This window comes from Camelina sativa, chromosome 11 (genome assembly GCF_000633955.1).
Source record: "Camelina sativa cultivar DH55 chromosome 11, Cs, whole genome shotgun sequence".
Lineage (NCBI taxonomy): Eukaryota > Viridiplantae > Streptophyta > Magnoliopsida > Brassicales > Brassicaceae > Camelina > Camelina sativa.
Window position 1 is genome coordinate 12,831,453 of NC_025695.1, and position 12,489 is coordinate 12,843,941.

Genomic DNA, 12,489 nt, shown 5'->3' on the forward strand with positions numbered 1-12,489 from the left:
ACTAATCGAAACACATTCTAATGTTTACCTCGTAGTAGCTGGATCAGGGCCATGGGAGAATCGTTACAAGGAACTAGGAGATAAAGTTTCCATTTTGGGATCTCTAAACCCAAACGAACTCAAGGGTTTCTACAACGGGATAGATTTGTTCGTGAATCCAACGCTTAGACCACAAGGACTCGATTTGACGTTAATGGAAGCGATGTTGAGTGGTAAACCAGTGATGGCGTCGAGGTACGCAAGCATAAAGAGGAGTATAGTGGTGAATGATGAGTTTGGGTTTATGTTTGCGCCGAATGTGGAAGCTTTGACGGCGGTTATGGAGGTTGCGGTGGCGGAAGGAGCTGATAGATTGGCGGAGAGAGGTAGAAAGTGTAAAGAGTATGCGGCGGAGATGTTTACGGCGAGTAAGATGGCTTTGGCTTATGAGAGGCTTTTTCTTTGTATTAACGATCAGAAATTTTGTATCTACCCATAATTAGTAACTTACTCAAAGTACTTTTATTTTACCATCAGTAATCTTTTTCCCCCATTATTGGAAAAGTGTGTCATAGCAAAATAAGAAAAGTCATCAGTTACATATGCGACCCCGCCCCATACGTAAGGAATCAGTCATCAGTTACATATGCGACCCCGCCCCATGCGACCCCGCTGTTCCTGCTTGTAATGCTGATGAGTGTCCTGATGATGCAAGCAAGAAGAGCGCGATTGGTGTTGGTAGTAACGCGATTGCTAACCACCCGGTTCTCGCAAAATAAACCTTCCTGCACAAATAAAAACATTCACAACTCTGCAATCAACCAGTAGAGATTATAAGACTAATCACAGATAGATACAATACTTACGCTCGGATATAATCCGGTGTTGCAGAAAGCAATCTTCCAAAGAATGAGAAAGAGGAATAAAGTGTAACAAGAGTTGTTGTGGTTGAGCTTTGTCCTAAAGACTGAGCAATCTGTCCGAGGTTGTTGCTGTACACAAGTCCAATGGTTCCACCGCAGAAGTACGTGACATAGTATAACCAGAAATCTGATCTGCGTAAGAGCAACGACAAAGAATGTTCGATTCCCAAACTTTCAAGCTGATCTTTTGTAATAAGCTTCCCGCAACAAGACTCATCAATATCATCTTCCTCAACAGCTACTGTCTTAACAGGGTTTTGCTCCACATCTTCGTTCAGCAGTTGGTAGCTTTCTCGGTTTGCTTCATGCGCAAGCATCCCTTTATGCAACTCAAGCTCATCAGGATGAACAAGAATGAAACCGGAACCTTCAAGACGGAAACTAGTGTGGATTGTACGGTGATACCAATTCCGAGCGATGACTAAACCGGGAATACATAAAGGGAAGATCAAAAGAACGATTGCACCACCAAAGAGGAGACGAGCAGAGGTCAAATCAGAGGAGTTCGATCCAAAGAGAAGGAGATAAACACCGTTCAAAGCAGCGAGTATGTTGAGCACTAGAAACATGAGAGAGTCACGGCGAACTCCATCTGGTGGAAGTGGCTCAAAAGGCGGTTGGCGAAGGATCGGGATGATTGCGGTGAAAGATACAATGAGNAGTACGTGACATAGTATAACCAGAAATCTGATCTGCGTAAGAGCAACGACAAAGAATGTTCGATTCCCAAACTTTCAAGCTGATCTTTTGTAATAAGCTTCCCGCAACAAGACTCATCAATATCATCTTCCTCAACAGCTACTGTCTTAACAGGGTTTTGCTCCACATCTTCGTTCAGCAGTTGGTAGCTTTCTCGGTTTGCTTCATGCGCAAGCATCCCTTTATGCAACTCAAGCTCATCAGGATGAACAAGAATGAAACCGGAACCTTCAAGACGGAAACTAGTGTGGATTGTACGGTGATACCAATTCCGAGCGATGACTAAACCGGGAATACATAAAGGGAAGATCAAAAGAACGATTGCACCACCAAAGAGGAGACGAGCAGAGGTCAAATCAGAGGAGTTCGATCCAAAGAGAAGGAGATAAACACCGTTCAAAGCAGCGAGTATGTTGAGCACTAGAAACATGAGAGAGTCACGGCGAACTCCATCTGGTGGAAGTGGCTCAAAAGGCGGTTGGCGAAGGATCGGGATGATTGCGGTGAAAGATACAATGAGAGGTATAAGAGCGTTTAAGAGAAGGTACAGCTCTGGAGAAGCCGGATTGATTGCGTTATACGCTAGAGTATATAACGCGGCGCTTACGCCATTGAAGCTCACTGTGAGAGACAGAGCAAGTGATCTGTTTGCGNCGCAACAAGACTCATCAATATCATCTTCCTCAACAGCTACTGTCTTAACAGGGTTTTGCTCCACATCTTCGTTCAGCAGTTGGTAGCTTTCTCGGTTTGCTTCATGCGCAAGCATCCCTTTATGCAACTCAAGCTCATCAGGATGAACAAGAATGAAACCGGAACCTTCAAGACGGAAACTAGTGTGGATTGTACGGTGATACCAATTCCGAGCGATGACTAAACCGGGAATACATAAAGGGAAGATCAAAAGAACGATTGCACCACCAAAGAGGAGACGAGCAGAGGTCAAATCAGAGGAGTTCGATCCAAAGAGAAGGAGATAAACACCGTTCAAAGCAGCGAGTATGTTGAGCACTAGAAACATGAGAGAGTCACGGCGAACTCCATCTGGTGGAAGTGGCTCAAAAGGCGGTTGGCGAAGGATCGGGATGATTGCGGTGAAAGATACAATGAGAGGTATAAGAGCGTTTAAGAGAAGGTACAGCTCTGGAGAAGCCGGATTGATTGCGTTATACGCTAGAGTATATAACGCGGCGCTTACGCCATTGAAGCTCACTGTGAGAGACAGAGCAAGTGATCTGTTTGCGGGGAAGTTACTAATGCAGAGCACAAAGCAGACTGTGTTGAACCAACAGATACTTAAACCAGCAAGTAAGCAACAGAGAAACACCTGCACAGATCACTAGCAAAACTTTAATAAACTTAAATTAAAATTCTTGCAGAAACGGCAAATTATTAAAGGTTGCATATATAATCTTCACTCCAAAAGCTAATCTTAACATCCAAGAAAATAGTATAAAAAAAAAATCAAAGAAATAAGACTTAACTAAGAGAATTAAAATTCCCATTTAATATTTGTATATTTATTTTCATTGTTTTGTTTCAGTCACAAAAATCCTCTAATTCCCTTGCTCATCCGAAAAAAGACGTTTCAGAAAAAGAAAAAGAAAAAAAGATCCGGTTGTCAATCAATTATATTAACTACAGGTATTATATGATTTGAATAAATAAATGAAACTGGGTCCATATAATTTAAAATTTGAATATTACATTTCCTGTTTTTGACGTCATAATTTAAATATATATGTATAAAATGAATTAAACAACCATCAAACACGAGCCAACAAGCCCTAATAAACAGTCCAAAATAATATTGCTACTTGCTAACCAACTAATTATTTAAAGTTCTAAAATAATGCATAAGACAAATCGACGAAAACAAAGAAAAGAAAAGATTCAACTACCATTCTACTCTACCAATCAAACATCACTCAATCTGAGATTCAATATCTTATTTTCGTCCCATTTTGTGACAATTTCAATAAAAGTAATAATATATCAATTCTTTATTAATTAACCCTTAAAAATTAGTTCTGAAGTTAATTAAATACAAATATATATCGACCCTTAAAAAGTTAAAACGTTACTAAACTCATAAATAAACTCTTTTAACAATGAAGATATCACTTGTAGATTATTATTCCAACCTCTGGAATTTATTGTTTTTCTCCAAAATTTTTTTATTAATTAATAAAATCAGATAGTAGTGGATGAGTGACGTTACCATAATATAAGGTAAAGAAATGAAATGAGTGATGACGAGCCACTGAACTCCGTAACCGACGAAACCCATAAAAGCCGCCGCGAAAAGCACCGTCCAAAGCGGGAAATACATAAGCGCAAGACCCGATGACCATCCGAAAACTTTCCCTAGATCCGAAGCTACGGCTAAGTAGTTTAGCTGCACCTGCGTTATCCCAAGAACCGATTTCAAATCTGACGAGTAAGCTGAGAAATCGAAGTTCGTCCCGGTGAAAGCTTGAATCCATATCGTTGCTACCAGAATCATCCATTTCCGTGACTGTCCTCCCATTCTCTTTAACTTTTTTCGCCGGCTGGTGGGGTAAAAGAGAGAAACGTAGAGATTTTGTGTTTTTGTATGGTAGGGAGAGAATTCGAGTTTTCTTGTTTTTGTGACTGAGCTTTTTTCTCTTTTGGTGTGTTTACAATTTTGATATATAAAACAAATTATTTTGTTGTCAAAGAAAAAGAAAAAGAAATCAATTCGTCTATTTACGTGGCGACTCTTTTGTATTTTCTTGAATAAGATATGTTTGGTTTTATAAGTTTATTTTTTTTTTTTTTTTTTTTAATAATTGTAAAGACACCATTTGTCTTTGAAGATTATTAAAGAATGGCTACTAGTATAAATTAGTAACAGTTTAATCACACAATATGATAATTAGTCAATACGTAACAACTACACTTTCTTTCTTTTTTTGGCAGCTATGCATACTTATTTATTTGTTTTGTAAAAAGTGCATATACTAACTTCACTTTTAATGTTTTGTTTTCCAACCAAATTGGTGAACATTTTGATTACTCCATAAATCTTACTATGTTAATTGAGAAGTACAAATATGAAACTAACCTTAAAATGTGTAAAAAATTACATTCAATTACCATTAAAAAAACTTAATTAAGATTAATTAATTAAATAAATAAATATAATTAATTAAAACACGAAAATTGGGGACAAATAAAATAAAATAAATTGTAGAAAATAAAATAAAATCTATTAGAATCAAAACTAATTCGTACTTTAAAAAAAATTAACCGCTAAGATTTTAAAAATCTAATCAAATAAAATCTATATAACTACAAATTTCATCAAAAAACTTTTCGTTAAAAATTTTTCAAAAATTAAATCGATTAAAATATATAATAGTTTCGTTTAACGGCTTAGATTTTAAAAATTAATAAATAAAAATAAAAGATATATATATAGTATCTTATCTATTTAAAAAAGTTATATTTTCTTTTAGCCACCGTTATTTAGGAAAATAAAACTAAGTTGAGATTTGAATATATTTAATACTTGAAGGAATCTTCACTAGCTATATTTAGTTGCTCTTTTAAAATATTAGTGATATCTTTTTACAAACTTCACAACTATAGCAGGATTGCGTTTAATTGACAAAGGTTTAAACAATTTTATTCATTACATGCAAATGTTTTATTGACAGGTTTTCAATAAACATTTTTAAAATACAAAAATTTTAATATAACTAAACCGAATTTTTAATCACAAACCTTTATAAATAACATAATTACAAAATAAATTATTAAAAATTTTCATCAAAATAAAAAGTTCAGCCTGCGGTTTTCCGCGGGTTAGTACCTAGTATGTTATTACGTATTGATACATTTGATGCATTATTAAACAACTGGAAATCAACTAAAAATTTAATTTTATCTTTTTCTCCCTTTAATAAAAATTAATAGTATCTTATATACTTTCTTAAACTGTTTCTATTAATTAGGGATTGAGAACTGAAATCCGAACAAAGTACACTCAAGAGATAAAAATTTAAGCATGCATTCCTTCTTTATTTGTCTTGTACTAATATGTTTAATTAGTGATTCATTCAACCACTAGATATAAATATAGCTGGGGTTTTTAGTTTTATAGTTTACTACAAGTGTCGGTATCTTTTGAAAAAATACATTTATGAACAAGCTATGATGTTGCATGCCATGGTGCTATCTGTGGAGCATGCGAGGTTACAGCTTATTTTGTGAGATGTTTTTCTCATTTAACATGTCTACTGCTAGTCTACTAGCTATAAATCATAAATACGTACGATATACTACGGTGTTACTATAATTGTTGGAATCTCTGGTTAAGTCTGATTTCACGTGAATCGTAAGCTAAAAGTTTATTCCAGACAGTAATGACATGACATGATGCTATAGATTATCATGATTAGAACATCATGACGCACCAAATAATCTCTACAGTGAAACTAATACAGTTAATTTTTATGAGTGTGATTGCATAATTAATGAAAGGAACACAATAATTAAAAGTTGTGTAAAAAAAAAAAAAGTGTATATATGTGAAATATAAAAAAACTAATACTCAAGTTTAACAATAGGCTCAAATGTCGTAGCTTTTAGCCCATGTGATATAACTAATGGGCCAATAACAGGCCCATTTATTGAGATCCCGTTCGTGTCCCCCAAGACTGACTGAACCCTGGGTTTTTGCCCAAATCGCCTCCTCACGAGAAATTTCTCCGTCTTGTTCACAAGTCTCTCTCTCTCTCTCTCTCCGATGGCGTGGCTCAACACCATCTTCAATTCTTCTTCTTCGACATTGATCAATGGCAGCTCTTCTCTATTTCCCTAAAATCTCTTCACGAATGACTTCTTCACGTCTCCTCTCTCTCTCACCCATGGATTTGAGGAGGAGACTCTCTCGCGCTAGCTACTTATTCACTCGCCGCCTTAAATCCCCCAAGAGAAGCTTCCACACAACTCGATACCTGCAACAGTACGTTCATCCGCCGGATAAATCGGAAGATCCTTCCTCTGATCGGCAGCATTTGCACCAACGGTTGTCTTCAGTCTTGTCTAAGAGATCTCTAGATTACGAGCAGTGTAAACAACTCATAACTGTTCTATCGCCTCTCGAATTCGATAGGTTGTTTCCTGAGTTCCGATCCAAAGTTAATCCGAAGACGGCTTTGGATTTTTTCCGATTAGCTTCTGATTCGTTTAGTTTCTCCTTCAGTCTCCGTTCGTATTGTTTATTGATAGGTTTATTGCTTGATTCGAGTCTGTTGTCCCCTGCTAGGGTAACTTTGATTCGTTTGATCAATGGGAATGTACCTGTTTTGCCTTGTGTTAACGGTGGTTTGAGAGATAGTCGAGTTGCGATTGCGGATGCAATGACGAGTTTGGGTATGTGTTTTGATGAGGAAACCAGAAGGAAGATGTCAGATTTGTTGATTGAAGTTTATTGCACTCAGTTCAAGTGTGATGGTTGCTATCTAGCTCTTGATGTGTTTCCTTTTCTGGCAAACAAGGGTATGTTTCCATCTAAGACGACTTGCAACATTTTGCTGACTTCTCTAGTGAGAGCTAATGAGTTTCAGAAGTGTTGTGAAGCTTTTGAAGTTGTTTGCAAAGGGGTTTTCCCGGATGTTTACTTGTTCACTACAGCGATTAATGCGTTTTGCAAGGGAGGGAAAGTGGAGGAGGCCATTGAGTTGTTTACAAAGATGGAAGAAGCTGGTGTTGCACCAAACGTTGTTACTTACAATACTATCATTGATGGGTTGGGGATGAGCGGAAGGTATGATGAGGCATTTATGTTTAAAGAAAAGATGGTAGAGAGAGGTCTGGAACCAACTCTTATCACTTATAGTATTCTTGTCAAGGGTTTGACCAAGGCAAAGAGGATTGGTGATGCTTATTGTGTCTTGAAGGAAATGACAGAAAAAGGTTTTCCTCCTAATGTTATTGTATATAATAATTTGATCGATAGTTTAATCGAGGCTGGAAGTTTGAACAAAGCTATTGAGATAAAGGATCTCATGGTTTCAAAAGGGTTGTCTCTTACATCGTCGACGTATAATACTCTCATAAAGGGATACTGCAAGAGCGGTCAAGTAGTTATTGCTGAGCGTCTTTTGAAGGAAACGCTGTCGATAGGTTTAACTGTAAATCAGGGATCCTTTACATCTGTGATTTGCTTGTTGTCCAGTCATCATATGTATGACTCAGCACTTCGTTTTGTTGGAGAAATGCTACTGCGTAACATGAGTCCTGGTGGTGGATTACTTACTACATTGATTTCTGGTCTCTGTAAGCATGGAAAACACTTAGAGGCAGTAGCACTTTGGTTTAAATTTTTAAATAAAGGCTTTGTAGTAGACACGAAGACTTCAAATGCTTTGCTTCATGGCCTCTGTGAAGCAGGGAAGCTGGAAGAAGCTTTTAGGATTCAAAAGGAGATATTAGGGCGTGGATTTGTTATGGATAGAGTGTCCTATAACACTTTGATTTGTGGATGTTGCGGAAAGAGTAAATTGGAGGAAGCTTTTACTCTCATGGATGAAATGGTTAAGAGAGGACTTACGCCTGACAATTATACATATAGCATATTGATTCGCGGGCTATTTAATATGAATAAAGTTGAGGAGGCTATACAGTTTTGGGGTGATTGTAAACGGTATGGCATGCTTCCAGATGTTTATACATATTCAGTGATCATAGATGGATGTTGTAAAGCTGAAAAAACAGAAGAGGGTCAGAAACTGTTTGATGAGATGATGAGCAATAACGTGCAGCCAAATACTGTTGTTTACAATCATCTAATCGGAGCATACTGTAGAAGCGGAAGGCTATCAATTGCATCGGAACTCCGTGAAGATATGAGACACAAAGGAATTTCCCCTAATTCTGCTACATATACTTCACTAATAAAGGGGATGTCGATCATTAGCCGTGTTGAGGAGGCAAAACTCCTCCTCGATGAGATGAGGGTGGAGGGTTTGGAACCGAATGTCTTTCACTATACAGCACTTATTGATGGATATGGTAAATTGGGTCAGATGGTCCAAGTTGAATGTCTTCNGATGTTTATACATATTCAGTGATGATAGATGGATGTTGTAAAGCTGAAAGAACAGAAGAGGGACAGAAATTGTATGATGAGATGATGAGCAATAACGTGCAGCCAAATACTGTTGTTTACAATCATCTAATCGGAGCATACTGTAGAAGCGGAAGGCTATCAATTGCATCGGAACTCCGTGAAGATATGAGACACAAAGGAATTTCCCCTAATTCTGCTACATATACTTCACTAATAAAGGGGATGTCGATCATTAGCCGTGTTGAGGAGGCAAAACTCCTACTCGAGGAGATGAGGGTGGAGGGTTTGGAACCGAATGTCTTTCACTATACAGCACTTATTGATGGATATGGTAAATTGGGTCAGATGGTCAAAGTCGAATGTGTTTTGCGTGAGATGCATTCGAAGAACATACACCCAAACAAGATTACCTATACTGTGATGATTGGTGGGTATGCTAGAGACGGGAATGTAACAGAAGCTTCTAGGCTTCTAAATGAGATGAGGGAAAAAGGAATTGTTCCAGATAGTATCACATACAAGGAATTTATATATGGATATCTTAAGCAGGGAGGTGTATTGCAAGCTTTTAAAGGCTCTGATGAAGAAAATTATGCAGCGATCATTGAAGGATGGAACAAACTTATACAGTAGCTGATGAGTTAGTAGAAGAAAAGGTTTCTATTCTGGTCCTCAATTTTCCTATATTAGTTGCTCTGGTTGCTTTAGTTTATTAATGTAAATTTTCTGATTTGTATAATTGTGCATCCTATTCTTGCAGTTGAAAAATTGAGATCAGTGGCGTTCTCGGTTTTGATGGTCTTATTAACGCCTGGGCTCTACATCTTCTTAGAGGAACACGCTAGGATGTGGAGTTCACTTGGTCAATGCATATGGTCCATTGCATCTTACAAGTAAGTTAGTGTGTTCTACTTGGTTCTCCAACCACATTCACTTAACAGCTTCGGCCTGCTTCAATCTTAGGGAGAAAGTTGTTTCTTTTAGCATCATAGGCTATATGGGTGTATGATTTACAAATCCACATTACTGGTGCACGTCAGGTTTATGATTGAGTGCCACAGAATCAAAGCCATATGATAGATTCTGGATCCGAGCAAGCATATCAGACAGCATTCCTGAAAAGACTATACAGGTACAATAATAAATACACAGCTTTGTGCCTTGAGTATATTGCCGCTTACAGTTTTAAAGCTGTTTGCTGTATCCAAAACCCTTTACTTATGTTACACCCTTTTTAGCAGATTCAGTGAAAGATGCATACATCATGGACAGTCAATTAGAAGTTTACGCATGGAGCTATGAGAGTGGATCAATATATGGCTCTTCTATATACAGGTCACATAAGTGTAAAAAACTCCTTCTTTTACTATAGCTGTTTGGCTGAAAGTATTGTTCTTTCTCTTTTTTTTTTTGTGCTTCAGAAACCTTATGCCAGTGTCATCGGAGTAGTTTAGAACTAATTCTTGCCTGACGACACGTTGCTGTGGAAAATTTCCTCAGACGTGCAGAATTTTTGCCCACGGGTCGGAGAGTTTAATGGATTGATATGAAAGGTAACATTTACGGTATCAACTAATCTAACAACAACATTCACCGTATAGTAAAGACTGTCGGTGGGGTTATCACTGTTTATTTTTCTTCTATGCAATTCTTTACTTTTGTTAGTTTTACAGTGGGGTACATAAAAATAGAAGAAAGAATCATGAATTAAATTTGATTGCTTCCACTGCTCTCATGCTTTTTTTTGTTTTTACTTCATAGTATTGAAGATACCCTAAACATAGATTGTTTTGAGAAGATTTTAAAAGCCAATATGAAACCTGAATATTCGAATATTATGATCAGTAAATCTCCAAAAGGACTAAATGTGTTAAGAGTTAATTTTTGAGTCCGATACTTAGGATACTTGCAGATCATCGAACCTAACTCATGGTTTATGGGAATATTAATATCGAGTTTTGCGAATGAGATAATGAGAAATGGTAAACTGAGAGTGGGTTACCCGAAACGCTGGGATAGTTGAAACATGAAGATGCATAACATAAGATCACCGCCTTTTAGTGAAAAGAACAACAAAGGAAACATATTGATACCAAAACAGTTCGCATGCACGTGGGTATGGACCATTTTTCTTTACTAATATACATCAAACCACCATTTGATCCCACAGCTAAATTCCATATTTCAGTTCCTTAGATTATGGGTTTCTTCCTTGTTTTTTATTTCTCAAATTTTTATATTTTTTTAATAATGTGTGGCTCATGAAAATTATTGTAAATTCCTTATCTATTAAAAAAAAAGTGTGTGAAGTGGAAGAGGTAAAGTCACTTGTTTAGTCGAAGAACATTTCATTTTCATCCAGCTCTCATGGCCCCTCTTCTTTTCTTTATTTACCAACTAGATAAGGCCCGCACATCATGCGGGTTTAAAAATTGTTAAAAAAAATAAATCCTAAATCTTAAACAATTTTTTTAAAATATATAAAGAAATTTTATTTTCTAAAGTAAATATATAAATAATTTAAGTTAGAGAATCTTTGTATTTACCTTCATAAATTTATTTATATTTATATATTTTTAATATATTATAACAATTATTACAATAATCTAAAGTTAAATTATATCCCACTAAAACTTTTGTCAAATACTCATCATTACAAATTTTATTATTGTCAAATTTCATAAATGTTTCACAACTTATTCACAAAATATTTTACATGCAACAAATTCATCTAAACAACATTTAATAATTAACCACGTACAATTTTACTCTATATTTTACCATTAAAAATATGTTCTTACACCCAAAATTATTTTATTGTTAAAGTATGCTCTTTATCACCACCTATAAAATGTCTTCTAAAGAAATTAAACAAATTTTATGTTGCTTTACTTTCATTTTGGCATAATTATAGTTCTTGTAATTACTAAAATTGTTTTGTGACATAATTTCTCTAACCATAAAGTTATTTTTACTCCAAAGGTATTTTGGATGAAATACTGGTGAAAATTATCTACTCGATTAAAATGATTTTATGACTAACCCAATAAAAGTTGAGATATTGAAAGAAAGTTAATATAATATAATAAAAACAAAAATTTTAAAATTATAATCAGGATGATATATATAAGTCTTAGATAATTCAAATATACAAAATAGAAACTTTATATATAATCCAAAACATGACATATGTCATAATCACCTTAATGATCAACGACGTATTTACTCTTCAGAAGTATCCAATTGTACCAAAACAACTTAAACCTATGACTTCGTCTCAAATATTCTCGAAACATAAATTCTCAACTTATTTTTACCCGAATCAAAAGTTCTCATATATTTCTCCATATACCTGGTTTAAACGGTTTACGAACCTAATCTGATAGAAAACCACATAAATCCGGTTTGAAACCAATTTTAAAATGGTATACCGTTCCAACTTCTCCAAATTTGAAACCGCTTCTCAATTACTCGATCAAGCAGCTCTTGTTTTAGTACGAGAATCATCAACATTATTCAGAAAAGACAACTCTAAATTTTGACCAGAAACATCAACCACCAACTTATCTTCCCAACTTATAATGCTACTAACTGTAAAATCACTTTTGGAACCTCCATCAGTGTCTCTATCCTCGATTAAATTAGCGGGCATTATATACTTCGATTTCATTTCGTTGTATTGTATAGCTTCCGTTGCAAAACCCGCACGAATCAAAAACCCACACAATAGATCGGCAAAATTATATCAAAAAAAAATCAAAGATCAAAGCTTTCGATATAAACATG

The 12,489-nt window shown here is 35.8% G+C and overlaps 3 protein-coding genes across 9 annotated transcripts in view; 2 read left to right on the forward strand and 1 right to left on the reverse strand.

The window, feature by feature from the left end:
- LOC104723102 overlaps positions 1 to 535 on the forward strand; it is a 2,676-nt gene extending 2,141 nt beyond the window's left edge. Inside the window, exon 2 of one of the 3 annotated variants that reach the window (XM_019233088.1) lies at positions 213 to 535. In XM_019233088.1, the coding sequence (XP_019088633.1) occupies positions 213 to 478 (266 nt within the window). In that variant the 3' untranslated portion in view covers positions 479 to 535. Of the gene's footprint in view, positions 1 to 14 lie in introns of all 3 variants that reach the window. The other 2 variants (XM_010441410.2, XM_010441409.2) reach the window with 2 other exon arrangements.
- Positions 483 to 4,254, reverse strand: LOC104723101 (protein NUCLEAR FUSION DEFECTIVE 4-like). Of its 2 annotated transcripts, XM_010441406.1 has the most exons (4): positions 3,823 to 4,254; positions 2,713 to 2,928; positions 846 to 1,561; positions 483 to 764 (listed from the first exon to the last, which is right to left on the reverse strand). In XM_010441406.1, exons 1-4 carry the CDS (start codon positions 4,129 to 4,131, stop codon positions 620 to 622), a joined length of 1,386 nt encoding a protein of 461 aa, XP_010439708.1. In that variant the 5' UTR covers positions 4,132 to 4,254; the 3' UTR covers positions 483 to 619. The 2 variants fall into 2 exon arrangements, with proteins under 2 accessions (XP_010439708.1, XP_019088634.1); XM_019233089.1 differs by lacking the exon at positions 483 to 764 and having other exon boundaries at positions 842 to 1,269; positions 2,421 to 2,928.
- Positions 6,322 to 10,432, forward strand: LOC104723103 (pentatricopeptide repeat-containing protein At4g19440, chloroplastic-like). Of its 4 annotated transcripts, none has more exons than XM_019231532.1 (6): positions 6,322 to 8,681; positions 9,071 to 9,359; positions 9,464 to 9,596; positions 9,744 to 9,835; positions 9,942 to 10,038; positions 10,125 to 10,432. In XM_019231532.1, the coding sequence occupies exons 1-2, from the start codon at positions 6,425 to 6,427 to the stop codon at positions 9,334 to 9,336; spliced, it is 2,523 nt and encodes an 840-aa protein (XP_019087077.1). In that variant the 5' UTR covers positions 6,322 to 6,424; the 3' UTR covers positions 9,337 to 9,359; positions 9,464 to 9,596; positions 9,744 to 9,835; positions 9,942 to 10,038; positions 10,125 to 10,432. The 4 variants fall into 4 exon arrangements, with proteins under 4 accessions (XP_019087077.1, XP_019087075.1, XP_010439715.1 ...); XM_019231530.1 differs by having other exon boundaries at positions 9,945 to 10,038; XM_010441413.1 differs by having other exon boundaries at positions 6,322 to 8,448; positions 8,838 to 9,359; positions 9,945 to 10,038.